This window comes from Choloepus didactylus, chromosome 7 (genome assembly GCF_015220235.1).
Source record: "Choloepus didactylus isolate mChoDid1 chromosome 7, mChoDid1.pri, whole genome shotgun sequence".
NCBI lineage: Eukaryota > Metazoa > Chordata > Mammalia > Pilosa > Megalonychidae > Choloepus > Choloepus didactylus.
The window spans coordinates 114,839,163-114,863,572 of record NC_051313.1 but is presented as its reverse complement, the minus strand read 5'-3'; the positions used below and the strand labels follow the sequence as shown (position 1 = coordinate 114,863,572).

The 24,410-nt window shown below is 53.8% G+C and overlaps 3 protein-coding genes across 5 annotated transcripts in view; 2 read left to right on the top strand and 1 right to left on the bottom strand.

Moving 5' to 3' along the window:
- Positions 1-1,018, top strand: part of RAB44 (RAB44, member RAS oncogene family) — a 33,977-nt gene extending 32,959 nt beyond the window's left edge. For both annotated transcript variants that reach the window (XR_005218086.1, XM_037844552.1), the window contains one exon: positions 938-1,018. The gene's annotated coding sequence lies outside the window, so the exon portion shown is untranslated. The remainder of the gene's footprint in view (positions 1-937) is intronic.
- On the top strand, positions 942-1,987 carry LOC119540702 (galanin receptor type 1-like). Its single transcript, XM_037844686.1, has 2 exons — positions 942-1,488; positions 1,530-1,987. Exons 1-2 carry the CDS (start codon positions 942-944, stop codon positions 1,985-1,987), a joined length of 1,005 nt encoding a protein of 334 aa, XP_037700614.1.
- Positions 1,988-5,234: 3,247 nt separating this feature from the next.
- The window catches only part of CPNE5 (copine 5), a 94,347-nt gene continuing 75,171 nt past the window's right edge, over positions 5,235-24,410 (bottom strand). For both annotated transcript variants that reach the window (XM_037843886.1, XM_037843887.1), the window contains 9 exons: positions 19,895-19,948; positions 16,119-16,180; positions 12,138-12,184; positions 10,343-10,524; positions 9,489-9,616; positions 9,185-9,287; positions 8,483-8,540; positions 7,967-8,040; positions 5,235-6,972 (listed from right to left, as the gene is read on the bottom strand). In XM_037843886.1, the coding sequence (XP_037699814.1) occupies positions 6,754-6,972; positions 7,967-8,040; positions 8,483-8,540; positions 9,185-9,287; positions 9,489-9,616; positions 10,343-10,524; positions 12,138-12,184; positions 16,119-16,180; positions 19,895-19,948 (927 nt within the window). In that variant the 3' untranslated portion in view covers positions 5,235-6,753. The remainder of the gene's footprint in view (positions 6,973-7,966; positions 8,041-8,482; positions 8,541-9,184; positions 9,288-9,488; positions 9,617-10,342; positions 10,525-12,137; positions 12,185-16,118; positions 16,181-19,894; positions 19,949-24,410) is intronic.

Here is a 24,410-nt window from a genome sequence, read left to right as displayed (position 1 = left end):
CCTCTCTCCATCTAAAGCTTGGGGGTCCTGACCTGGCGTGCAGGGTGGCAGACAGCGGATGTCGAGACCCCCATCTCCTAGGCAGGGTCCTCGCACAGTGTGGGGAGGGAGCTCCCCATGTTCTCAGCATGTGGGATGGGTGGTGGTAAGGAGGAAGATCTGATGGCCGGGGGGTGTGTTTCCCCTACCCTGCCATGGCCTCCTCCACCAGGCAGCCAGCCCGACTGAGTCACAGAGGGCAGTGCTTCCCGAGCTGGTCTGAACATTGGAATCCTAGGGAAATCTTTAAAAAATGCCAAAGCCCAGGCCACATCCCAAACCAATTAAATCATATCTCCTGGGGGGTGGGACCCAGGCATCAGTATTTTTGAAGCTCCCCCGGTGATCCCAATGTGCAGATAAGCTCAGGAACCATGACCCAGGGCTTTATCCCTTCTCAAAGTCCTTTCAGATCCACTTTCTCATTCAGGTCTCAAGTGAAATCCACCTGTAAAACACATAGGAGAGAGTTTTGCTTTAAAATATATATTTACTTATCAGATTATAAAAGTACAGATTATAAATTTGCATTCTCTGCAGAAACTTTAGAAAATAAAGACATTAGAAAGAAGAAAATGAAATTGACCTGAGTCTCACTCCTTAATGACAATTACTGTTGACCTCTGTTTTCTTTCCTCCATTTCCTCACCTCCTTACACTTCAGGAAACTGAAACAGAGAAGCCTTCCCAAGGTCACGGAGCTACTAAGTAGCAGGGTGGGGATTTGCAACCAGGTGGTTGATGGATCCCATCGCGTCAGGTTGTCGAGAGGTCTAGAGGGGCTAGTGTGTGCCACGGGCCCCCCAGAAGCAGAGCTCTGGGAAAGGAGGGGGCTCAATTAAGAAGGGAGGTGGCCCTGGGGGCTGGTTCCTACACTGCCCTCGTGTGTCCAATGCAGGAGAATGGAGTCTGGGCTGGAGCCCAATGCCACGTTCACTGCCATCTTCCTGGCCACGCCTGAGCAGCTGCTCCGACTCGCCTTTGCCAGCTTCTGCAGCCTCATCCTGCTGGTGGGGCTGCTGGCCAATGGGCTCATGCTGCTGGTGGTGGGCCGGAGCTCGGGCGCCCCGCGGCCACTCCTCACGCTGACCAACAGCCTCATGGTGAACATCACGCTGTCTGACCTGCTCTTCCTGGCCTGTGTGGTGCCCATGCTGCTGCTGAGCTTCCTGCAGTGTGACTGGTGGCTGGGCCCGGCCACCTGCACCACCAGCCAGGCAGCCAGCATGGCCACCATGTTCTGCACCTTCTACAGCATGGTGGCCACGGCTCTTCTGCGCCATGTGGCTGTGGCCCAGACCGACGTGGTCCTCCCGGCTGGCTGGGGCTCCTGGGTGCTGCTCTGTGGGGCCATGTGGGGCCTGGGCCTCACCGCCTCGCTGCCCAACTGGCTGTTCCAGCGGGTGGTGGCGGAAGAGGAGGCATCAGGGGCCCCCGAGGCCTGGGCTTGTCTCTTGCTGCTGAGCCCTGCTCAGACCTCCTGCTGGAAGCCCTGGCCTTCCTGCCCTGCGTGCTGGGGCTGGGCTGCTCCTTCAGCCACGTGGGCTGGCTCCTGTGGCCAAAGCCCCAGGGACCCATGGGGGAGAGTGTCCAGGAGCACCAGGAGAACATGGGGCTCGTCCTCGTTGTGCTGGTGGTCTTTGTGCTGATGTGGGGGCCCTGCTCTGTGCTGGGCTACATGGCGGCCGTGGGTGGCCTGCCCGCCACGCTGGGGGCTTTCCTGGCCTCCAGTCTTTGCACCATCCTGGCCTACTCCAATTGTGCCATCAGCCCCATCCTCTGCTTCTCCCTCTCTCGCCCCTTCCGTGCAGGACTCAGGAACCTCTTTTGCAGGCCGCTGGTAGCTGGGGATGCCAGGGGTGAAGGAGGGGCTGCTGTGGGGATGGGGAGTGTTGGGCCCAGCCATGGTGAGGTCCCAGGAGGCCTGTGGGGCCTGGCGGGGGTCTGAAAGGATGGGCTGAGGGGAAGGCTGAGACTTCAGAGAGGTGGGAAGACCCTGAGTGATGTTACAGCGCCTCCCCTCCATTGCCAGTGGGGGGACTGAGATCCCTGGAGGGCAGGTGGCCCAGCAAAGGTCACACAATTCAATGACTTGGCCAGAACTCATGTCTTTAGATAACTGGACAGATCCTTCCAGATGCCTGTAAGTTACGCTTCTAATTGTGTGACCTTGAGCAAGTTCCTTGACCTTTATGTGCCTCAGTTTTCTCGTCTGGAAAATGGGACGATAGTACCTTCTTCACAGGATTGTTATGAAGTTGGATTCACGTAACACGTGTAGAGTGCTTAGAAGAGTACCTGGCTCTTAGTAAGTGTGGATGACTGTTGGCTTTACCACTGTTATTACTTTATTTTTATTAATTCAGGAGCATTTGAAGGGAGTGAGCAAGGGCGCTGGTGAGGAACTGGTAGAGGGACTTCCGAAGGCAGGGGTGGGTAGAGGAATAATCTGGCGACTGACAGTGGCCTGAAGGACTGGGGGGCAGGGCCAGCCGCAGCTGGGTGAGGGGCTCGCAGCCACCTCTCCTTTCTTGGCCTGCCCTTGGTCTTGAGCTCTGTTCTACACACCCCTCAGCTTTTATTTTAATAAAATAAAGTTAACCATGGAGCACTGGGTCTGGGCCTATCAAGTTTTAACACCCTCCTTTCTTCTCTGTGGTTTCTCTTCCCTCTGTGACTCCGGGCAGGGACCCCTCTTGAGGCCCCTTCCATCTTTCCAGAGGCCAACTTGAGGACTCCATCTCTCTCACTCTCTCTCTTCCAAGACACTTCCACCCTCCTTGGAGCAGCCCTCAGGCCTCTGTATTGGCTTGGGAACCAGGGAGATTCTTTCTCTTGAAATTCCTGAGCCAGCATGCTCTGCTGGGTAATAGTGTTACCAGCTATACACACACACACACACACACACAAACACAAAGGAACTCTGCAGTCAAAAACTTAGGAAACCTGAGTTAAACTGGTCTCTTTGCTGCAGGACTTGTCAGAGCCTTGACAACCCTAAAGGCCATTGGGACTCTCTGAGAGAGGGGTTCAAAGCCGGCAGTTTCCCAATATCCACACCAGGGATCTAGTGTTTGGAAAGACACAATTTGAGAAAGAACACAGGAAAGAAGATGCAGTGTCAGGCAAAGTATGCCGGTTTGGATGTATTATGTACCCCCAAACGCCATGTTCTTTAATGCAATCTTGTGGGGGCAGACATGTTAATGTTGATTAGGTTGGAATCTTTGGATTAGGTTGTTTCCATGGAGATGTGACCTACCCAACTGTGGTTAATACCTTTGATTAGATTATTTCCATGGAATTGTGGCCCCACCCATTCAACATGGGTCTTGATTAGTTTACTGGGGCCCTGTAAGAGCTCAGACAGAAAGAGCTCAGTGCTGTTGCAGCCAAAAGAGACATTTTGAAGATGGCTGTTGAAAGCTGATGCTGACATTTTGGAGAAAGCCATTTTGAAACACAACCTGGGAGCAAGCAGACACCAGCCACGTGTCTTCCCAGCTAAGAGAGGTTTTCCGGATGCCAATGGCCTTTCTCCAGTGAAGGTACCCTATTGTTGATGCCTTACCTCGGACACTTTATGGCCTTAAGACTGTAACTTTGTAACCAAATAAACCCCCTTTATAAAAGCCAGTACATTTCTGGTGTTTTGCAGAACAGCAGCGTTAGCAAACTGGAACACACAGCAAGGATGGTCTTGGCACTCTGGGCAGCAACTCTAAGCCTTGTTTCCCCTGCTGGACAGGCTTCTCCTCCCAACACTTTCCCATGGGTGCTCAAAGTGAGGTAGAATGGATTGCTCGTTATGGGAACTTCTCTCCTTCTAAACTGACCCCACCCCTTTCCCACTCAGAAAGCGTATCGGAATGCAAGTCAAAGGGGCATCTAATTACAGGGACAGCCGTGAGTCAGCTCCAATTTACTATAAAATCATAGGACATAAACAGTTCCCCAAATGTGGTATAATTAGTACCAGATTCCTTCTGACGCACTGGTTGAGAAAGGCTGCCTGGGGGCTAATCTGAGAGCAAATGCACCTGGAGAAGCCACTTTTCCCTGTGATCCTGGTCCCTGATGGCCATGAGATTTATATGTGAAGAGAGACAAGGAGGCAAATGGTGACTACTACGTAAATCAAGGGCACCCGGACCTCTGCGCATGTCACATGGGTCATGTACACATACCTACACATCACTCTGCTTGGCAGCAGGACAATCGTGCAAGGCAGGGGTGATGCACTGCCCTGAGGAGGAGGAGCTCGTTATGGACACATGGCCTGTAAGCCGTTCAGGCTGGGCCAGGAGCTCCCTTTGAGTGCTCACAGACTCTGGTCCCTGCCATGGCTTTGCATCAGTACCCCAGATTTGTAGGATTTCCTTGCTCATTGCTCCTGGGCAAGGGGTAGCACCCCAAGGGCACAACAGTGTATGAATTAGTATCTCCAACCCCTGAGGAGGGGCCTGGTGATAATGTTCAGTGAATACTTGTTGAGAGACGACTGAAGGAGAGATTGAATGAAATACAGTGATCTACTGGCTTCAGAGAATAATCAGATCGTGTTACTTCTTCCCCTCTAACCTCCTCAATGGCTCCCTGTTTCGGAGTAAATACTAAAGGCCCGACCACAGCCTACAAGGCCCTTGGCATTCTGACCTCTTCACCTTTGTGATCCATCCTTCTGCACTCTTCCCTCCTTCGCTGGGCTCCCACCACACTGGCCCCCTTGCTGTCCTTCAAACACATCAAGCACACTCCCACCTTGGGGCCTTTGCACGTGCTTTCCCTCTACTTGGAACGGTCCTTCCCAAGATGTCAGGACGGCTCACTCTCACATTGCCTCAAGGCTCCTCGGAAACATCACCTCCTCCGAGCAGCCCTCCTGGACCACCTCTTCTAAAATATCATCTCATCGCTCTCCCCTCTTGTTCTCTCTTATTTTAATGCGTAAATCTTCTCAACACCTGAAATTATGCTACTTACTAATTAGCTTATGTGCTTACTGTGTTTCTCCGTTTTATGCATGTGTGTGTCGTAAGCTCCATGTGGAGACAGGCCGAGAGCCTGGCACAGAACAGCTGCTCCGTAAATCCTTTTTGAACAATGGAACGGAAGGATGAGAGGAAGGGGAACCTGGACTCCACTGAACAGCAGTGCCTGTGCTACTTCTCACAGGAGGAAGGAAAACAAGGAACTTTAGTAAAAGAACCAAATTTACTTCAGTTTAAGGCAAATTCCACACAGAGACTGTCTCAGAGACGGGCACAGGACCAGACAGCATAGAAACACCACCATCATGCGGGACTGGAAGGGAAGCAGCGTTGGGCATCATTTGAGGGGGGCCTGGTCTCCGCCCAGGCACAGGAAGTTCAGGTTTCAGTGGGCTGAGGAGCCCCATGCGAGAAGGGACTGGCATGCACATCCTGCTTCTCACGTGGGTAAAAGCTGGGCAGCTGGGTGGGCCCAGGAGTGAGAACACCTGTTCCTACCTTTCCCACAGCAGAGGCAGGGCCTTGGGCTCAGACATCAGAGCCCAAGACTGAAGGACTGGACTGGGTGACCCTAGGGCCAAGACGGCCAGGGGTAAATGGTCACACAGGTGAGGAGTGGAATAGGGGGAGCTGGGCATGGAATGAAGGGACCCTCAGGATTGTCAGAGCTGGAGGAAAACCCGGGACCATCTGGTCAACCCTCTCATAGTACAGATGTGGAAACTGAGGCCCAGAAGGTGGAGGGGCCTTGTGTGGGTTCCCACAGCAGGCAGGAGTTGGAGGCAAGTTTTGAACCCAAGACTCCCTTCTCCTGTCCCCGTGGGATGGAGGCTGCTCAGAGAGCAGGAGGCAGTATGAAAACACTGGGGCTGGGTGGCTCCTTGCCCAGGCCTCCAGGTGGGCAACAGTGGGGCAGGCACCTGGGGCCCTGGGCAGCCTCTGGAGGGAGGAAGGGATGCCTGGAGCTGGAATCCACCTCCATGGAGCCTGTAGCCCCTACCGGGGGGGGGGGGCCTGTGTGGATCCATGTGTCTAGAATCAGTGTCATATTGGGCTTTAAAGGCACCAGCAAGGACTTGGTGCCTGAAATGCCTCTGGCCCATCACATGGCCTACTAGCCTAGAATCCCAGTCTCCCCCTCACTAGTGTGTAAGTCTCCCATTGCATGCAAGCATTCCTGGGAGGCATTCCTGCAAATCCATTAGTTCACGGGGCTAACTGGAAATAGGACACAGGATAGAGAGTGGGGTGGAAGCCAGGGATAGGATTAGACACGAGATAAAGGATGGGAAGGAGGGGGAACTGGAGGACGGGGACCAAGCCAGGGGTGAGGGGCTCTAGGTGAGCAGATGGGGTTACCCAAGATAGGCTGACTCCCACCATCCCACTTGTTAACACCTTCCTGGCAGGGCTAGAACCAAGTGTCAGGGGGACACGACAAAAAGAGGGACGCAGAGGGCCCAGTTACACTTCCGCCACCTGTATCCCCCACCCCAACTTCCTGGGTCTGGGCCGGAAGTAAGCCCAGGAAATTGGGGGGGAGTTGGCAGGAGCTGGGGCTGGGCAGGAAGTGGGCCCAGGAAATTGGGGAGGAGTCTCCAGAGGCGCCGCCCCTGCCATCCTCTGGAGCACGCAGATGGCCCAGAGGCTGGGCGGGGCACAGCCTGCAGTAGGGGAGTCTGGGGACCCTGCCCACCATCCAGCCGCTTGCCTTGGGCCAGGCTCAGATGTGCGTGTGCAGGGGCGAAGCAGGGGGTGTGCGGGCCGGGGACCGCGGGGGTGAGCCCGCCGGGGGCCCGGGTGGGGGGCGAGGGCGGATTCCCTGAGCCTTCATGTAGGACACCAGCTGGTCGGGAATCTCAGCCAGCACGTCGCGGGCCAGGCGGGCCATGCTCAGCACGTGGTTGCCCGTGCGATCCACGTAGTCCCGGAAGGGCACGAACTGGGGGCAGGAAGGCAGGGTTCAGCCTGGTCTCCTACTAGGGTCACGCCCCCACCCCTCCCCAGCCTCTGCCAACTTCACTCGACTGCTACTACCCGCTCCCCAATTATGAATTCCGAGGACAAGGACTGTGTCACAGTCACCCTTCAGTCACACAGCAGGTGTTTACTGAGCACCTACTACTGCCAGTGTGCACCACTGAACAGGATGGTTTAACCTCTGAAGTCCTGACATGAAGCACAGGGGCCGGCAGTTAGTAGGTGCTCAGGAAATGCCGTTGAATGAATCCCCTGACTTCCGAGACACTGTGCCCTCCCCATCCCCTCAGACCCTCTGGCCCTGCTTCTCCAGCCCCCTATATTTGGTCTCCATACCTGGAATGCTCTCCCCTCCCCTCCCCCCTTTTTTAAAATGGAGAATGTCAGTGTTTTATTCTGCAACTTCTAGGCACTAGGGACCCAGTCCACATCAGATTAAACTGAAGGGTGTGCTTGCTGAGGGTGTGTTCTATTCCCCGAGGACAAAGATCTGCCTGCTCATCACATTTGCATCCTGCATGGGGATGTTAAGACACTGATTGAATCAACCAAGCAATGCCCATTCTTGGAGAGGGCTACAGCAACACTAAAGACATGGCCTCCACCTTCAGGGGGTTTGCCACCACATGGGAGGGCAGCCAGGTAGAAAACAACAGACAGTGCATGCCCTCGGGTTGTATGTGCCCTGCAGAAGATCCCACCGGAGGGTCAGGGAGGGCTGGTGGGATTTGGGGCAGAGCTGCAGATTATTCCGGTGGGGGCACCAGCAATGCTAGGGGTGAATCTCAGTCATGGTTGGGAGGGGTCTGCTCAGAGAGAAGTGTATCCCGACGACTGACCCCAGGGCCTCCCTCCAAGGCCTTTCCCTAAGGGAAGCCCTCCAAAGGTGGTGTGCGGTCAGCCTAGCTAGAGGGGCTCTTGCATTTCCTGTGGGTCAGGCAGGCCCTGGGCTTCACCTGGACAATGTCCCGCTCGGCCAGCTTCCCCCGGGAGGAGATCCGCACGTCATCACCATCCAGTTCCACCATGGCTGTGTGGGGAGGAGTGGCAAGGGGTGGGAGTTAATAGGGGCTGCCCTGGGCCTGGTAGGGCAGTGGACTTGTCCTCCAAGCCCAAGCCAATCCAGGGTAGAGAACACTGGCCCATGTCCACGTTTCAGACAAGAACTGAGGCCAGAAGACAGGAGGAGCCTCTGACTTCTAGCCCAGTGCTCCTGCCTCTCCCAGGATCCTAGGGCTGGAATGACTTGGAGCCTCCTCCCCACAGCCTTGGGATGTGGGCTTGGGGTGCAGGCCCTGACACACCCCTCCCTATGCAAACAAACACACTCTCACGCCCTGCACACCCACCCAGTCACACACACACCCAGCTGGGCGCTCTCACTCTTGGCGAGAGTTGTTCCTGGGGGTCTGAAGCCTCTGGGGGAACATCTGGGGTGGGGGAGAGTCACGGAGGGCAGCAGCTAGACTCACCGTCGAACTCTGCCTGGCCCACACCGATGATGATGATGGACATGGGGAGTTTGGCCGCCTGGGAGACAGCATGGAAGGTCGCGGAAGGTTGGACACCAGCAGAGAGGCCAGTTAAAAGAGAGAAGAGATCCGTGGGCAGGGACAGAGGGGACGGGTCAAAAGAAGAGAGGAAGGAGGACAGGCAAGAAAGGGAAGGCGAGGTGGGGCCAGGAGAGGAAAGGGGGGTCGGCAGGGAGGGAGGGAGGCAGAGGGGAAACAGGCCACAGGTCTGCTTCCACCAGCCACCCCATCCCCTCCTCAGCTTCTGGGCCATCATCATGGGGGCTCCCCTTTTTAGGGAGGCCACCCGGTAGGGCTGGGGGCTGGGGCTGGTGGGTCAGTGCCAGCTCGTAGGCCTCTGGAGGGAGAGGACCACAGAGTATGACTAAGGGGTGGGTACAGAGCTCACCAGCCGGGTCTCATGGGGCCCCCAGCCCCCACACCCCACTGCCCACTCCTCACGAAAGTCCCACCAGCCGCTGTGGTGAGGATCCAGGAGCTGGATGAGAACAGCGAGTGCCAGAGAGGGCAGAGAGAGGCGAGGAGCTGTGCCCCGGGCCCATCCCAGCATTACCCCAAAGGAGCGGGAAGGCAGCCCCCCAGGTTCCTCTGAGAGGGAGGAGGAGTGCCCCAAGCCCCCAGCGTCCCTCCCAGCCCGCTCACATTGACGATGGCCTCCTTGGTCTGCGCCATGTCCGAGATGACCCCGTCCGTGATGATGAGAAGCACCGAGTACTGGGAGCCGTCCTGCACGGCCGCCGCGTTCCTGTGGGCAGGGCGGGCGCGGCTGAGGCCCCTCTGGGCAGGTCAGCCCCTCCCCCAAGAACTCTGACCACTCTAGGGGGGCAGGTCCTCGGATGGGAGGGAGGGTCTTTTCAGGGTCAGGGTCTATGGGAATGAGACGCACTCCCTCGGGCCTTCTGGGAAACAACCAGTGTGGAAACCGCCTGGGGCCCCGGGAACGCACCTGGCCACGTGGGTGACCACGGGGGCGAAGTTGGTGGGGCCGTAGAGCTGCACGGTGCGCAGGCTGCGGTGGTAGGCCTCCAGGATGCCATCGATGCCACAGCAGGAGGGGTTCTCCTGGTTGCCGTTCTGGGGGCACGGGAGGGAGGGGGGCTGCTAGCACGGGGAGTCTGAGCCCCAGATGGAAGGTGGCGTGGGTGGGGTGTGGGAGCAGAGCCCTGTGTGGCAGGCAGCAGGCCTGGGGCTCCCCTAGACTCTTCTCTGGTGGGAGAAGAGGGGCAGGGGGAGGCAGCTCCCAGGGCCCACCCCAAAGGGCAGCGCATGCTCTGGCTGAGATGGGTCCAACCTGCTCCTTGCCTCCTCCCCGTGCTCCCTCAAAAAGGGAACTACAGGCAAACCCACCACAGCTGAATGACTGTGGGGTCTGAGCAGCTCTCTGAAGGGCCTGTGGTTGATCCATCTTTGAGGGTCCAGCACCCACCACAGTGGCTGGCACTCAGCAGGCATATCAAGAATGTTTGCTAAATACATGTCTGACTCACCCAGCAATTGCGGGAGTGTCCCTAGCTGGGGAAACCACCTCACCCCATCTGAGCTCCACCCTCACCTCTATCTTGTCGGGAACAAGGCCAGGACCAGCTGTGGGTGGCTTCAGGCACGGGGGGAGGTGTTTGTGACAGGTGGGGAGTGGGTTTCCAGAGGCCCTGATACAAGCCCCCCATATGCAACAGGCAGTGCACCCCACCCAAAGGCTGCACCCAACTCCCCAGGCCTGGAGGATGGGAAAGGCTGCCCCACCCTGGGGCTTGTCACCACACCCCAGCTTAGTTAGCCCCACCACCCGGGACCTCCTACCAGTGGGAACTCATGGGACACCCTGCCGTCGGGGGGCAGCTTGGCCCCGAAGCCGAGGGCCGGGAACATCTTGTCGCTGTCGTAGTGCTGGATGATCTCCCCGACGGCGGTCAGTGCCAGCGCATAAGCATTCAGCTGGTAGGGGCTCATGTAGTGCAGGGACGTGGACTGTGAGGGGTTCCCTGTGACACAGGATATGGGGACATTTGTTGGCCCGGATCCTCCAAGCCCCTCCAGCTTTGGAAAGCAGAAGTGGCCTCCAAGGGTGTGTCCTCCGAGCTTTTCTCCTCCAACTTTTAATTAACCTCGACTCCCTTTTTCCTCTTACCCAACATTCAGTCCTTTAGCAAATCCTGGTCGCCTCACCTTCAAAATATATCCAGAACCCCACCTACTACTCCCCAACTCCACTGCTACCACCAGAGCCCATGGCGCCATCCTCTTGCACACAGGACGGCAGCAGGCCCCTAACCATCTCCCTGCTTCCACCCCTGCACACCAGCCAGAGCAAGCCTGCTAAAATCCAAGTCAGATCGTGCCTCTCCTCTGCTCAAAACGCTGCAAGGCTCACACCACTCTTGGAATAAAACCCAAAGTCCTTACAAAGCCATATGTGATCTAGTCTCCAGCTACTCTCCTCAGCTCCTCCCACACCCTCCCCGTCACTCACTCAGTCCCAGCCTTCCCTGCCTCTTGCTGTTCCCACCTTGGGGTCTTTGCAATGGCTGTCCGTGTGCCTCCCCCACCTCTGCAGGTCTCTGCTCAACTGTCACCTTCCCTGAGCAGCCTATTGAAAGGGACAGCATCCTGCAATACTCCCTGGCTTGATTTTTTCTCCATGGCCCTTTTCACCACTAACTTACTCTACACTTTGCTTATTTGTTTATTAGAGGCAGGACAGCATGGGTATAGGAATACAGACTCTGGAGCCAGACTGTCTGCCTCCCGCTAGCAGCGTGATCTTGGGTAAGTTTCCCAGTCTCCTCGTCTGAACACTGGAGATAATAACAGTTCCCACCTCATAGGATTTCTGGGAAGATTAAAGAGGTGTTACCATTCTGACTGTCGTCACTGCTATTATTGCAAAGGCTGCTCCCAGCTCTGACATCCCTCTCTATGATGCTAGGCCTGTAGCCCCAAAAGGGGTTTCTGACCCCACCTGAGGAATGGGAGACCTGAGCATCTTCTGATTGCCTGGGACAAAAATGAGCACTGAGCACCCCAATAGGGTCCAGAATCCAAGGAAGGCTGTGATGTTTCTAATAGTGTAAAGTTTGGCCTTGGCACTGCTCCTGGCAACTCAGCCATAGCCCAGTACAGGAGGAATTCATGGAAGCTGGGGCAGCGCCAGCAGGGGTTCCTGGGCTGGGTTACTGCCTGCCTTGAGGACCCCACAGTTCAGTCCCGGCCCCAGTCCTCCCCTCCAGCCCATGGGTTGGACCACACAGAGGTTCTGGTTATTTGGTCTGGGGGGTGGGGGTGGGGGAACACCTCTCCTTGAGGGGCTCTGGGTGGGCCCCAAGTACACAATGTCCAATTTTCCAACAACTGGATGTTCCTCAAGGGCAAGGCTGTAGCTAGCTCATGGTATATAACCCCAGGGGCCAGATTTGTTGGTGATGGTCAGACACCTTGATACCTTCAGATACTCAATACCTGGGGATACCTTCCCCACCCTGGTGGTATCTTTGGTCCTCTAGCACTATGCACCCCCTCTTTGGTGAGAAAGCCTATAAAAGCCCTCCTCCTTCCAGCCCCACACCTCTCTTCCCAGCCTGCCCATCCCCCCACTCACCATTGGAGGCGGTAAAATCAATGGCCACTGTGAAGTTGATCTGAGTCCTAAAGGGGGAGAAGAGCAAGGGAGTTATCTAGGGGAGAGGCAGGGCCAAGGGGGAATGAACAGTTCTGGACAGGGAGTGAGGAATTGTGACTTCAATCCCAGCCCACTGCTTGCCAGGCTTGTGGCCTTGGCTAAGTCATTCACCTCTCCAAGTCAGCCTCCAGTTCTGGAAAAGGGGATACTAATGCCAGCCACACCCTCTCCCAAAGGACTGTTGTGAGGATCAAAAGAGTCAGGCAGTGTGAAAGGTCTTTGAAGATGATTACTTTCTGTGTGGGCATGTGGTTATGATCGCTTCTTTCCTTCCCACACCCTGCCCCCTGGGCTCCCTGGAGCCAGTAAGATGGGTTAGGGTAGGCTTGTGTCTGTTTTCAGGCTCAAATTTGGAGTCAGATTCAGGATTAAAACTTATTCGACAAAAAAAGAGACACAAGCAGACATTGTACATCTCCTGAGGGAAGAACAAAACACCATCCATGAAGTTGTCTTGCCAAAAATTGAACCTGACTCCAATTGTACCTCCTGACCTGCCTATCAGTTTTCAGGAAATACAGGGGGCAGAGGAACATGTTAAGTGACACCGCAGAGGATGCAGCCAGCAAAATCCAGACCGTAGGAAACTCTCTTGGAGCACTACAAGAAGGGTGAGCTGGGGGACAGCAGCGACGTCATCACCCGGGGACTTGCCCGTCAGGAATCTCACTCCCCCTCTAGACCTGCTCAATCACCATCTCTTGCTGGGGGGCAGGAATCTGTTTTAGCAAGCCCTTCGGGTGCTTAGGGGAAACTTACAGATGAAAAGAGAATCAAGAGCTATATTAACCAACCACAATCTTGTCTAGATTCTTTTTTGAACAAACCAATTTTAAAAATTTATAAAACAACTGGGAAAATTTGAACACTGATTAGATATGTGGTATTAAAAATTGTTAATTTTAAAAGCGTGATTGTGATACTGTGGTCAAGTTTTAAAAACAGAGAGAGTCCTTACATTTTAGAGATTATTCCTAAAATATTTGGAGGTGAAATGCTACATCTGGACTTTGCTTCAAAATAATTAGATGAAGCGAAGGGCAGGTGGAACAAGACTGGCCATGAGTTGGTAAGTGCCAAAGTTGGGTGAGGGATCCTGGGGGTTCATTATACTTCTCTCCATTTTAGTATGTTTCAAATTTCCCATAATAAAAAGTTAGGTTTGGGAGATTTAGATTCAGGGTTGAAACTTTCTGAGGGCTTGGTTGTTCTAGGCTCTGTGCTAAATGTCGAAAAAACAAAGCTGACCAGGGTGTGAATCTCTGCTAAAGTCTAGTCTCAGGGTTTCCACACTGCAGTGAGCGCAGTATCACCAGGGGAGTTTGATTTAAGAAGCAGATTCCAGGGCCCTGCCCTGGAGACTCCAATTCAGTTGGTCTTGGGTGGGACCCCGGAATCTGCCTCTCTAACAAACTTCCCCCCAACCCACTGCCCTCAACCAGAGATTCTGAGGAAGGGGTTCAGAGAACCACACCGTGCTGGCGGTTCCGGGTTGGGGCCAGGGATGAGGTGAGATGAGGCAGGCCTCACCTCACCTGCATTTAGCAGATGTTTCCTCCCAGAAACCACAGCCATCCCTCTTCCTGGTCCCAGCTGAGCTGCTAGTCAGGGGACCTCCACCCCTCAGGAAGGTTCAAGGATGTGGTTAGCAGGAGGCCTGAGCCAGGGTCTGCTGGCCAGAGGTAGTCATCCCTCCCTCTTTCTCCCGGCTGCTGGCTGGGGGCGGCGCATCCAGTACACTAGAGACCCAGGTAAAGTAGCTACAAGCTGGCAAGCACCTGGGTCCCTGAATGACTCAGTGGAGCAGAGTCTCCCCTCCCAACCCTGCCATGCCATGAGAGAAAAACAAACCTTTATTTGTATTAAAACCCAACTGGGGAATTATTTGTAATAGCAGTTGGCTCACTCTGTTCACCTACTGCTTGCTGTCACCTTTCAGTGTGGTACACTAAGACTGAATCTTTGTGGGAGGAAGGAAGACATTTGTAGAGTAAGAGCCCAGCTCCTGGGGTCACCCCTGGGAAGACGGTTCTGGCCTGTAGGACTGAGGCTGCAGGACACTATCTGGCTGGTTCTTCTAAATCTGGACTGAGGGGAGATACAGGCCTTTCTCCTTAACTAGCCCTCCCCTACTCTGGGTCTAAAAAAACTCAGGGAAGGAAAGGATTGAAAAACAGACATATTTGTAGGAAGGGCTGAGCAGGACAGAAAGCAGGCTGCTGAGCTCTCAGCTCCAACTCTGACATGGGGCAAAGCTGCCCATACCCTACCTCCCAGGTCCAGGTGGGCAGGTGAGGGAGGCCAGCAGGAGAGGATGCCGCCAGCAGGGTCCTGCCTGGATGCACACTGCCCCCTCGCTCCCTGCAGCCTGCTCTCTCACTCAGGCTCTCCAGAGAGTTTAAAGAGCGGCGTGGGGTAGGGCCAGCTCTGGGGCTCTAACCTGCCCAGGACCGGTGGCACCAGCTTTGTGCAGCAACTCGGCCTCTGAGCACCCAGCCCCTTAACTTGTCAGTCTCCATCTTCGTCACACCCGACCTGGTAGCTGGGAGGCAGGCAAGGCCAGGATTATTCACTACTGTGGTACGAAGCGCAGCATATTGGGATGGAAGGAGTCTGCCAACAGCTAGGCGTGTGGCCTTGGGCAAGATATGTAATGTCTCCAGCTGTAAAATGGAGATAATCGTCCTTCCCATGTCCCCTGTGCTCCTTAGGTTGGGAGCACCATACAAGGGGGAAGGATAAGGAATGCTTGAAAATTATGAAGTGCTGTGTAATGTAAGGGGTGGCTGCTTAATAGGATGGAGGATGGCCCTGTTTTGATGGGGAAGGGAGCACAGGCAGGGTCTGGAGCAGGATCAGAGGAGGGGCAGAGGAGGCTGCCAGGTGCCTGGAGGGATGGCATCAGTGAGTAGAAGGAGACCTTGCAAACTTGAACCTCAGCTCATTCAGGGCAGCAGGGAGCAGTGTCATGGGAAAGTGAACATGGCTTCCCAGGGTCTGATTTTCCCTCTGCCCTGGAGAACAAGGCAGCCAATCGGCCTGCTTGGCTGGGATGAGTCTTTGGCAACTGCCCCTGCCTGTCTCCCTCCAGACAGGTGCAGTCACTCACCTGCCTGCACCTGTGGGCTCTCAGCTGCCCACGCCCTGATCTGGCACCTCTCCTGGCAGGGAGCATCTTGGGCAAGATCTAACCTTGAAGCCAGGTCCTCTTTCCATGCGCTGTTGGCTGGAGCCTCCCAGTGGATTTCCTGCCTGCCTGGGCCTAGACACTGCACCTTCTGGTTCTTTCTGCTCTTTAACTTGTTAAGGCCCTGAGACGATCTCCTGGCTCAGCCCCCCAGTCCCACCTGCCCCTTACAGGTCCCTGATACCACTGAGCAGGTTAATCACGGCCCCCCCAGTTAGATCAGAGGTGTCAGAAGCTCAGAACTGGAAGCATCCTTGGAACTTATCACTACAGTCTCTTGGTGTAAACAGGAGGAAACTGATGCCCATGGGGAGGAGAGAGACTTGCCCAAGTAATCCAGCAAATCCATGGCAAAGAGGCACACAGCCTCTTAGTCCAGGGCTCTTTCCACGTCCCCAAACCCTTGGCTTTCTTTGTCAGGGTGTCCCTATCATCGCCAGGTTCCATTTCTGCACGGGGACCTGCCTGACCCAGGTCAGCCTCCTTGGCTCAGGGGCTCCCTGTGTAGGCCCTTAGGAACCAGCAGCAGGCTGGGCTCTGGGCACATGGTCTCAGCCCTGATACTTGTCACTCGAGTTTTGTTCAGGGCCCAGCATCAAAACTTCTGCCAGGGTCTCAGAGAGGGCACGGTGGGCCCAGAACAGGTGGTGTGGGAGTGTGGGACCCCTTCCCTCTCCCCGGGGCTGCACAGGCCGGGCTGCCTCCATTCTCACCCTCCTTTGATGTAGTCAAGGAATGTGCACTCTGACTCCACAGCAAACGAGAGCAGCGTAACCTGGAAAACAGGAGGGCGCGTGGTCAGCGGGGAGCCTGGAGGTGAGGTGGGGGACGGGCGATGACAACGATGTGAGAGCCTCAATATGTGCCAGCTTTGCAGGCATGGTTGCATTTAGTGTCCACGGAAACCCCAAGAAGAAGTACTATTATCCCCATTTTACCAAGGAAACCGAGACTCAAAGAGGTTACCCGCTGGCAATGGACGACGGTGATGGAGGCACAACTTTGTGACTAATCAACACCACTGAATTATATATTTGAAAACGGATAAAATGCACAATTTTAGGTTGTATATAAGTGACCAGAAAACAAACAAACAAACCCATAGAACTGTACAACTCAAAGAATGAACTCTAATTAAACTATGGGCTCTAGTTAATAGTATAATTATAATAATAATGTTTCATCAGTTGCAACAAAGCTAACACATGAACGCAAAATGTTAATAATAGATAAAACTGTGGGGGGAGTACTTGGGAACTCTGTACTTTATGTGTGATTTTTCTGTAAACCTACAACTGTTCTAATCAAACAAACAGAAAGGTTTCTGAAAAAAAACACATGATCCTGATGTATTATTGTTTTAAATTGTGCTAAATTCTGTTTGCAATATTTTATTTAGAATTTTTGCATCAATATTAATAAATACAATCTGTCTACAGTTAAAAAAATAAAAGATGTTACACAATGTGCCCAAGGACACTGCCAGGATATGGCAGATGGGGAGCTGAGCCCAGGTCTGTGTGACAGCAGAGCGTGCACTCTCGACCTCAGTGCCAAACTGCATCCTGGAAGGGCCCCTTCTCTGTCCATGGGGGCATAGGGCCTCAAGCCGAAGACATGGGCCTGCCCTAAGTGGGCACCTGCTCCCCCAACCCCAAAGCCCTGGCATAGGGTGAGAAGGGAGGGGGGTCTTCCTGACAAAGACCTAACAACCCACCAAACCTACAAGCTCCACGAGTCCATCTCCCACTATTAATCCTGAAATGGGCCTCTCTGGTCTGTGCTATCCTAAACCTTACTTGTCCCACTTCATCCCTCTGGGGAATCTCAACCTCCACCCTCTTAGACCCTAGACCCTGATAAGCAGCCTGTCCTTTCCCCAGGCCCCCTCCCAAAAAGAGGCCCCTGACCTCTGCCCCCTGAAAGGTGCTAGCTGGGGGCAGCTACATGGCAACTCATTACAGCAACAATTTAGGATCCTGGAGACAAGTGAAAGCCTGGCAACCAAACCAACTAAATGAGGCCAAATTGGAGCAGGGGACCTTTTACTATGTAGGAGAACAAACTTCTCTCTAGGATTTTGGGAGCCCCCCACTGGTGCAGATTCAGCCATGTTTATTGAGTTACCAAGCAGGTCAGGAAGCACCTTGGCTTGACAAAGCTGATGAGCCTGTGAGTTAAGGGGTCTGTGAGTGCTGAGCTGGGCCTCAGAGACACCTGCCCACTGGGGTTGGGTGTTAGGCACCTGGATGGACAAAGCCTCCTTTCCCTCCAAGTGTGGTGGGTCAGACTCACCAGGAATGGACTATGGTGGTGGTGATTCGTTAGAATCCTCAAGAAGCTTTTAAAACATCTCGAGCCTCGATGGGGACACCAGACCAATATCTTTAGAGTTTCTGAGGTGGGGCTCTGGCTCTGGATCTTTTCCAAGTTCCTCATGTGGGTCTAACCTGCAGCCAGGGTTGAACCCAGACCCTGGGATGTAACAGGTCTCTAACTTGCCTGATCATAAGTATTCATCCAGGGACTTGCCACTCAAAGTGTGGTCCCTGGACCAGCAGCAACGGCCTCACCTCGATGCTAGTTAGAAATGCAGAATCTGCATTTTAACAAGATCCCCAGCAGATTTCTACCCATGGTAAGGTATGAGAAGCACTAACATACTAGTTTAAAAAAAAGATTCCTGGGCTCCAGCCTAGACCTCTAAAGTAGAACCCTGGAAATTGGCCTGGGCATCCGCATTTTAACAAGCATCTGGATCCTGGGTCATTTTTATGGTGAAGATTGGGAAATGCTGGAGTAAAGGCAAGAAGGAAAGTCGGGAGACCTGGGCCCAGCCCCACTCTGTCCCTAATTCACTGTAACCTAAAGTAAGAAGCCTAGACAAGATCAGTGATTTCAAACTTTTTTTTTTTTTTAGCTGTACAATCAAGAGGTCTCAGCAAGGGGACGTACTGCCTGTCCTCAGGGCATTCGGAAATGTGTAAGAAAGTTTTGGGGGTTCTCACAATAACTGGGGCTCTAGGGAAAGCTATGGGTAGAGGCCAGGGGTGCTAAACATCTTGCAATGTATGGGACAGTCCTGTGAAATGAAGAATTATCCTGCCCAAAACGCTGACAGCATCCCCTCTGAGAAACACTGCAGGAAATATTACTCCAAGCCCCAGCCTGTGAAACAGTTACAAACAGAAAAGTGGTGCTCAGCTCCCTCCGAACGAGCAGAGTACTTTGCAGTGTCCAAGCCTGCATCTCCCTGCATCTCCCACGTGTCTGCCACAGCCACCCTGTGCAATGATTGTGGAAGGTAGGGATGATTTATTAGCCCCATTTAACAGATGGAGAAAATGAGGCTCCTCAAAGGAACCCCAGGCTCCCCTGGGTCTGGAATTGCAGTCTGCCTGACTCAAATGACTAAGCTTGGCTGCATTAGCTGATGCAGAGTAGGGGGGGACACTTAGGGGGCAGGCTTGGGTAGGTTTTTACTACAAAAACACTGGCTTGCTCTAGAAATACGCTGTGGGCTGCCACCCCCAGGCCTTTGCACTTATGGAATTCCCTCTATCTGGAATTCCCCTTCCCCAATATTCTCAGTACTAACTTCTTCACCTGCTTTGGATCTCTGCTCAAATATCACCTATGCAGAGGAGCTTTCCTTGACTACCTTATACAAAATAGTAGCTTTGTCCCCTGGCATTCTACCTCTTTACCTTCCTGTACTTTTCTTCCCACTGCACTTATAATCATCAGGCACACACAGGTATATGTGTGTTTGTACATTCGTTTTCTGTCTCTTTCCATTGGGATATAAGTACCACAAGGACAGGGATTTTGGTCCATCTTGTCCCCAGCTGTATCCCTGGTGCCTGGTACATGGTAGCATGCAGTCAGTATTTGTTGAATGAATGCACGAATCTGCTGAAGACCAGCCGCTGGAAGCCACTGGGCCAGTGTGTCATCGCAGAATGGTCATGGGCGAGCAGAGACAGTGCCCGTAGCAGCTGCCAGCTCTGGAGTCAAATGTGGCACTGACTCCCAGCTCTGCCACTTTCTTGCTGTATGACCTTGGCTGAGTCACTTCCTTGCCTGCAGCCTCGGTTTCCTCTTTCATGACAAGGGGATGATGATATCTACCTCTCGGGGAAACAACTAGCGAAAAACACCTAAGAGGGGAATTTCCCAGAGAAGGGGCCCAATAAATGCTCCTCCACGTCCTTTTCCTTCCTGCAGGACGTCCTTTGGGAGTTGCTCTCTGCGCTTTCTCATTCTGTATCACAGCACCCGCCAGGTTGTCTCCATCATCTACCCCCTTGGCTGATACTCCATCGGCCCCACCCCTCCCCACCCCAACTCTCTCCCGGGCCTCGGGTCCCACGCTCCGCACGCACATAGACACACATGACTCCAGGCTAGCTTGGGGCTCAGATTGTCTACACCAGGCTGCAGAGAGGAGGGAGCTACTCACTGTGCCAGAATTCAGGTAGCTACTCACTGTGCCAGAATTCACGTATTTCTTTTTCTTCATTTTCTTTTTCGGGTTTACCACCTGCAGGAAAAACCAGTTATCGGGTAAGAAGGACCATTTCCAAGCAGTTGGGGCTGGGCCCCCAAGGCCTCCACCAATCCCAAGGTGTGGCTCCAGTCCCTGCACACAGAGTCTGGGTCTGAGGACCTGGTGAGCCGGGAGGCAGGGTCGGTCCCAGTGAGGTTTTGTGGGACCCTGGCATTTAGAGTTACACAACTGGGCTCCCTGATTAGACTCAGTATCCCACAACCAAACATACCAGGGATAATATTTATTTAACTTCTTTCCCACTGCTCTCCTGAACATGCCCTCCACCCTGTGCAGCCAAAGAAGGCTTGATGTCGCAAAGGGGGCCCGTCCTTGCCTGTGCCTGTGTGTTGGCTCCCGCTGCTCCCCTCACCCGAAATGCCCTCCCCCCTTCCATTGGCCAGTTCCAGCCTTCCCTGCTCCTCCTTCGAGATCCAGTCAAGGGTTGCCTGGGAACTTCAGGGCTCCCCTTGCAACCTCCAAGTAAGAACCTTCTTGCTGTTCTTGTAAGGTTTAACTCCCAACCAGACCTGACATGGGAGAATTACTCGCACGGCTAGGTTCATAGTAGGTGCTCATTAAACGTGTTAGTGGGGTAACTCAGTGGTTCTCAAACAGGGGCGATTGTGCCTCCCAGGGGACACGTGGCATGTCTGGAGACATTTTTGGTTGTCACAACTGGGGGAGGAGAGGTGCTACTGGCATCTAATGGTTAGAGGCCAGGGATGCTGCCAAACATCTTACAATGTACAGGACAGTCCCCCAAAGCAGACTTGTCCAGCCCTAAATGCCAATGGTGCTGAGAGTGAGAAACCCTGGGCTAAGGGAACAGGACTACCATGGGACTTTCATGCTTACTGCATTTGTCTTCTCATTTGAGTCTTCTTTGCTTTCTTTGCACATGGGAAGTCTAGGCACAATCCTTCCCTAATCTCCCATCAAACACAGCGAGGCAATTTGCACACACACCCAGTCGCCTCCTGGCTTCTGGTGAACCATTTCTCCTCTCCCACATCTCCTGTTCTTCCTTCTGGGGCCACAAGCTACATCTTTAGCTGAGGTCTCTTCGGCCTGAATGGGTACCGATATCCACTTCTGGAGATGAGGAAACTAAAGGCACAGAGAGTCCAAGTGATTTGCCTAAGGTCACACAGCTAGTCTGGTTAGTGACAGGATTAGAAACCAGGTTTCCTGCTGCCAGGCTAGTGCCATATACAACGGTGCCACCTTGATAACAAATGGAAGCACATTTTTTCAATAAATATCTATGAAGTGGGGGCTGGGGTACCAGTTGCTCCCTTCAAGGATCTCCCCTCCAGTGGGAGAAAGAAGATAGGTATTTGTAATTGACAAGGCCACCAAAAATAGGGGAGTCAAAGGAGAAGTGCCAAGGCAGCCAGACCTTGAGGGACAAGGATTTGGGCACGGAGAAACTGCAGGAGGGCATTCCAGACTGAGGAGACATGGGAAAAGACTGAAAGGGAGAAAAGCAGGTGGGGACAAGGGCAGAACTGGGGGTCCAGTTTGATTGAAGAGCCCAAGGATGAAAGAATAAGTTGGAGTTGGCTGGAAGAGAGCCCAGAATGCCAAGTTAAACATGTGAGTGTCACCCGGCAGCCAATGGGGGACTCTGATGACCTCTAAGCCGGTAAGGGGCAAGAGCACAGGGGAGGAGGAGGGAGGACGGGGGATAGCTATGGACATGTTTGCCTGGCCTGGTGCTGCCACCTAATAGCTGTGTGACCTTAGGTAAGTTACTTAACCTCACTGGGCTTCAATTTCCTCATCTGTAAAATGGGAATAAAAAGAGAACCTACCTGACAGAGAGGTGGGATTAAATGAGTCAATATATGTAAAATGCTTAGACAGGGCCTGGCATGGAGTAAGTGCTACATAAGTGTCAACTGCTATTATTTTCATTACTACTACTACGTACAGTCCAGGCGAGAGGGAAGGAGGGAGTGGGGAGTGCTGGGACAGGTGCCAGGCTATGGCAAGAACACCACTATCAAGAAGTAACCACAGATCTTGGGCCCTGGTGGTGGCTGTGGGTGTAGGGGAGAGGGAGGGCTTAGGGTGACCTATTAATGAAGCGGGGCCCAGAGGCAGGAGCTGGATTTGGGGCACAGGTAGGAGGGCTGGCAGGCTATGCAGGTGGAAACTGAGAGCCTGGACAAGACACTGAGAGAGCTCAGGAGAGAAGCCGAGGACAACCACAGAGCACCTTCTCTAGGGCCACCCAGATGACGTGTGCTCCTGCGAAAACAGCTTATGAAGCAAGCTGTTGAGGTGAGGGCAAAAACACAGCCCCAATATTGCACTGTGCCTCAGTTTCCCAATCTGTCCAATAGGTGTGGGGTGTTGAACTATTAGAATCTAGTGCATCTCAAACTCTACCCAAAGTAGCCCTCCCAGCTGAGGAAAATGAACATGGACTCCTGGGGGTCTGGGTGTTGCCCAAAGACCTGGACACAAACACAAAATTTCTTGGAAGTCTTCAGGGTTATCTTTAAAATTAGCCCAGATCTGACATTTCCACTCAATAATGCAGCTGTTTTAATTATTACAGCAATGTTTTGCTCTCGGATACCAGCCCCTGAGGCCTGGAGTGGCTGCCGGAGCGAAGTACCATGTAGGACACGAGCGCCCTCTAGAGACCAGCCCAGGAACCTCCCTCCCAGCTCCACTAAGCCCTCGTTTCTCACTCTCCCCTGGCCCCCAGACCCCTAGGGCAGATCTGGGGTCTGCCTTCCCTTGCAAGAGGACACTCAGTGGCTGGCTCTGGGGATACAACAATGGGAGAGACACGCCCACCCAGAGGACTCCAGGGTCTGTGAAGGAGTGGAAAGAATCATGCACAAACAATAGGGTGGGGGAGAGACACACGGGGCCGCGGGAGCACCCAGGAGGGGGATCTGATCCAGACTTCGGGGTGGGGTGGGTGTGCCGGCAGAGAAGGCTTCTAGGAGGAGGTAACATCTGAAGGGAGGCGCCAACCAGGTGGAAGGGAGAGAAGGGCATCCCAGGTGGGGAGCCAGCAGGAACAAGCCAGGGAGGCTGAAAGAGCTGGAGGCTGGGAGAGCCCCGGATGGTGCACTGGGCTGACTGAGGGCGAGGGCGGCGGGGAGGGGCAGGGCCAGGTGCCAGGGGCCTTGGGAGGGCTGCATGTATCTATAGACACACCCCTGCTGCAGGTAGAATTGGAGGTGGTCGCTTTTGGGGTGGGGAGGCGGATAGCGTATCCCATGTGTTGGAGCTCAGACTTCACACTGTAGGTAAATGGCTCTCAGACGGGTTTGGGGTCCTTCAGCCCCTCCTCCCCTCCCCTGGTGAACCGTGGCTGAGGTGGTGGGTGGGATCCACAGGCAGCTGTAAGCAGGGGAGCACTGTGGTAGGATTACCATTTCGGTGGCACACTGCGGTTAAGGGGAGGGAGGACGGGAAGGCCATTACGAGGCTGTTAGCCCCCACGCAGGGGAAGTGATGAAGACAGCAGCAGGGCACAGAGGTGAAAGGAACAAACGGCTGGATGTTTAGTTGGAAGAAGGGGCAAAGTTCAGTTGTGGACCGGATGTGGCTTTGGGCCCCTGTGATGGGAACACAGGAGGAGCAGCTGGCTGGAGGGAGGGAGAGGCGTGGGAGCTTTAGCTAATGCATTCAGTTTTGGAAGGTTGAGTCTGAATGTCAGTGCCTGAGACAAGGGTCTTTCCTGGCAGAACTCAGCTCTCTTCAGGCAGTTCTAACTCTCTAGAAAGGCCCCCCTGAGCCCAAACAGGCCTCCTGGTGACACCCCCCCCCCCCCACACACACACACAGTCTAAGGCCTGCCCTCCGGGCTGCCAGAAGTTTAATTCCTTTTCCACCTGACGGCATTTCTGATGTGTACAGACAGCTCTTCTGTTTCCCAAACCTGCCGCTTCTCTTGTTGATTGCAAAGGAGCAGGGAACAATGACCGAAAAAACAAATAAATTGAATTTTTTCTGCTTTTAGCCTGAGAGATTGCTGACTCTTCTAAACCTGTCGAGCAATCTTAGAAGCCCAAATCCAAGACATCTGACCCCTCCCTTCGACTCCCTAAAAATCTCCTCAAAGAAAACCAGAGAAAGAGGGAGTCTGCAGCCGGGGAGGATGGCAATGGGGGTGGGAGTGTGGGGGAGGATGACACAAAGACAAGCCTTCTCTCTGTAGATGCAGAAAACAAAATTTACGGTATCAGAGCCCTTTCAAAGAAATCCATCTACTCTCCATCTTCACAACAGCATTGTTCGATTTAAGTCAGGGTGCGACTTTAAAATAAGCACCCACTGTGTGCCCAGCATTGCCCTGGTCACCAAGGGGCCAGGAGACAGAAGGGGCTGTCACCTTCCCTGCCCTCGGGAACTTTACCATCTAGTAAGTATCAAGGGATTTGGATTAAGGGATGGGAGTCAAATTCAGTTTTTCCACTTGCTAGCT

Bases quoted from the DNA above. Each gene is read 5' to 3' on its own strand.
- LOC119540702 (XM_037844686.1), top strand. From the start codon at position 942: ATGGAGTCTGGGCTGGAGCCCAATGCCACGTTCACTGCCATCTTCCTG. The intron at 1,489-1,529 runs GTCTCTTGCTGC...TCCTGCTGGAAG, and splicing joins GGCCCCCGAGGCCTGGGCTT to CCCTGGCCTTCCTGCCCTGC.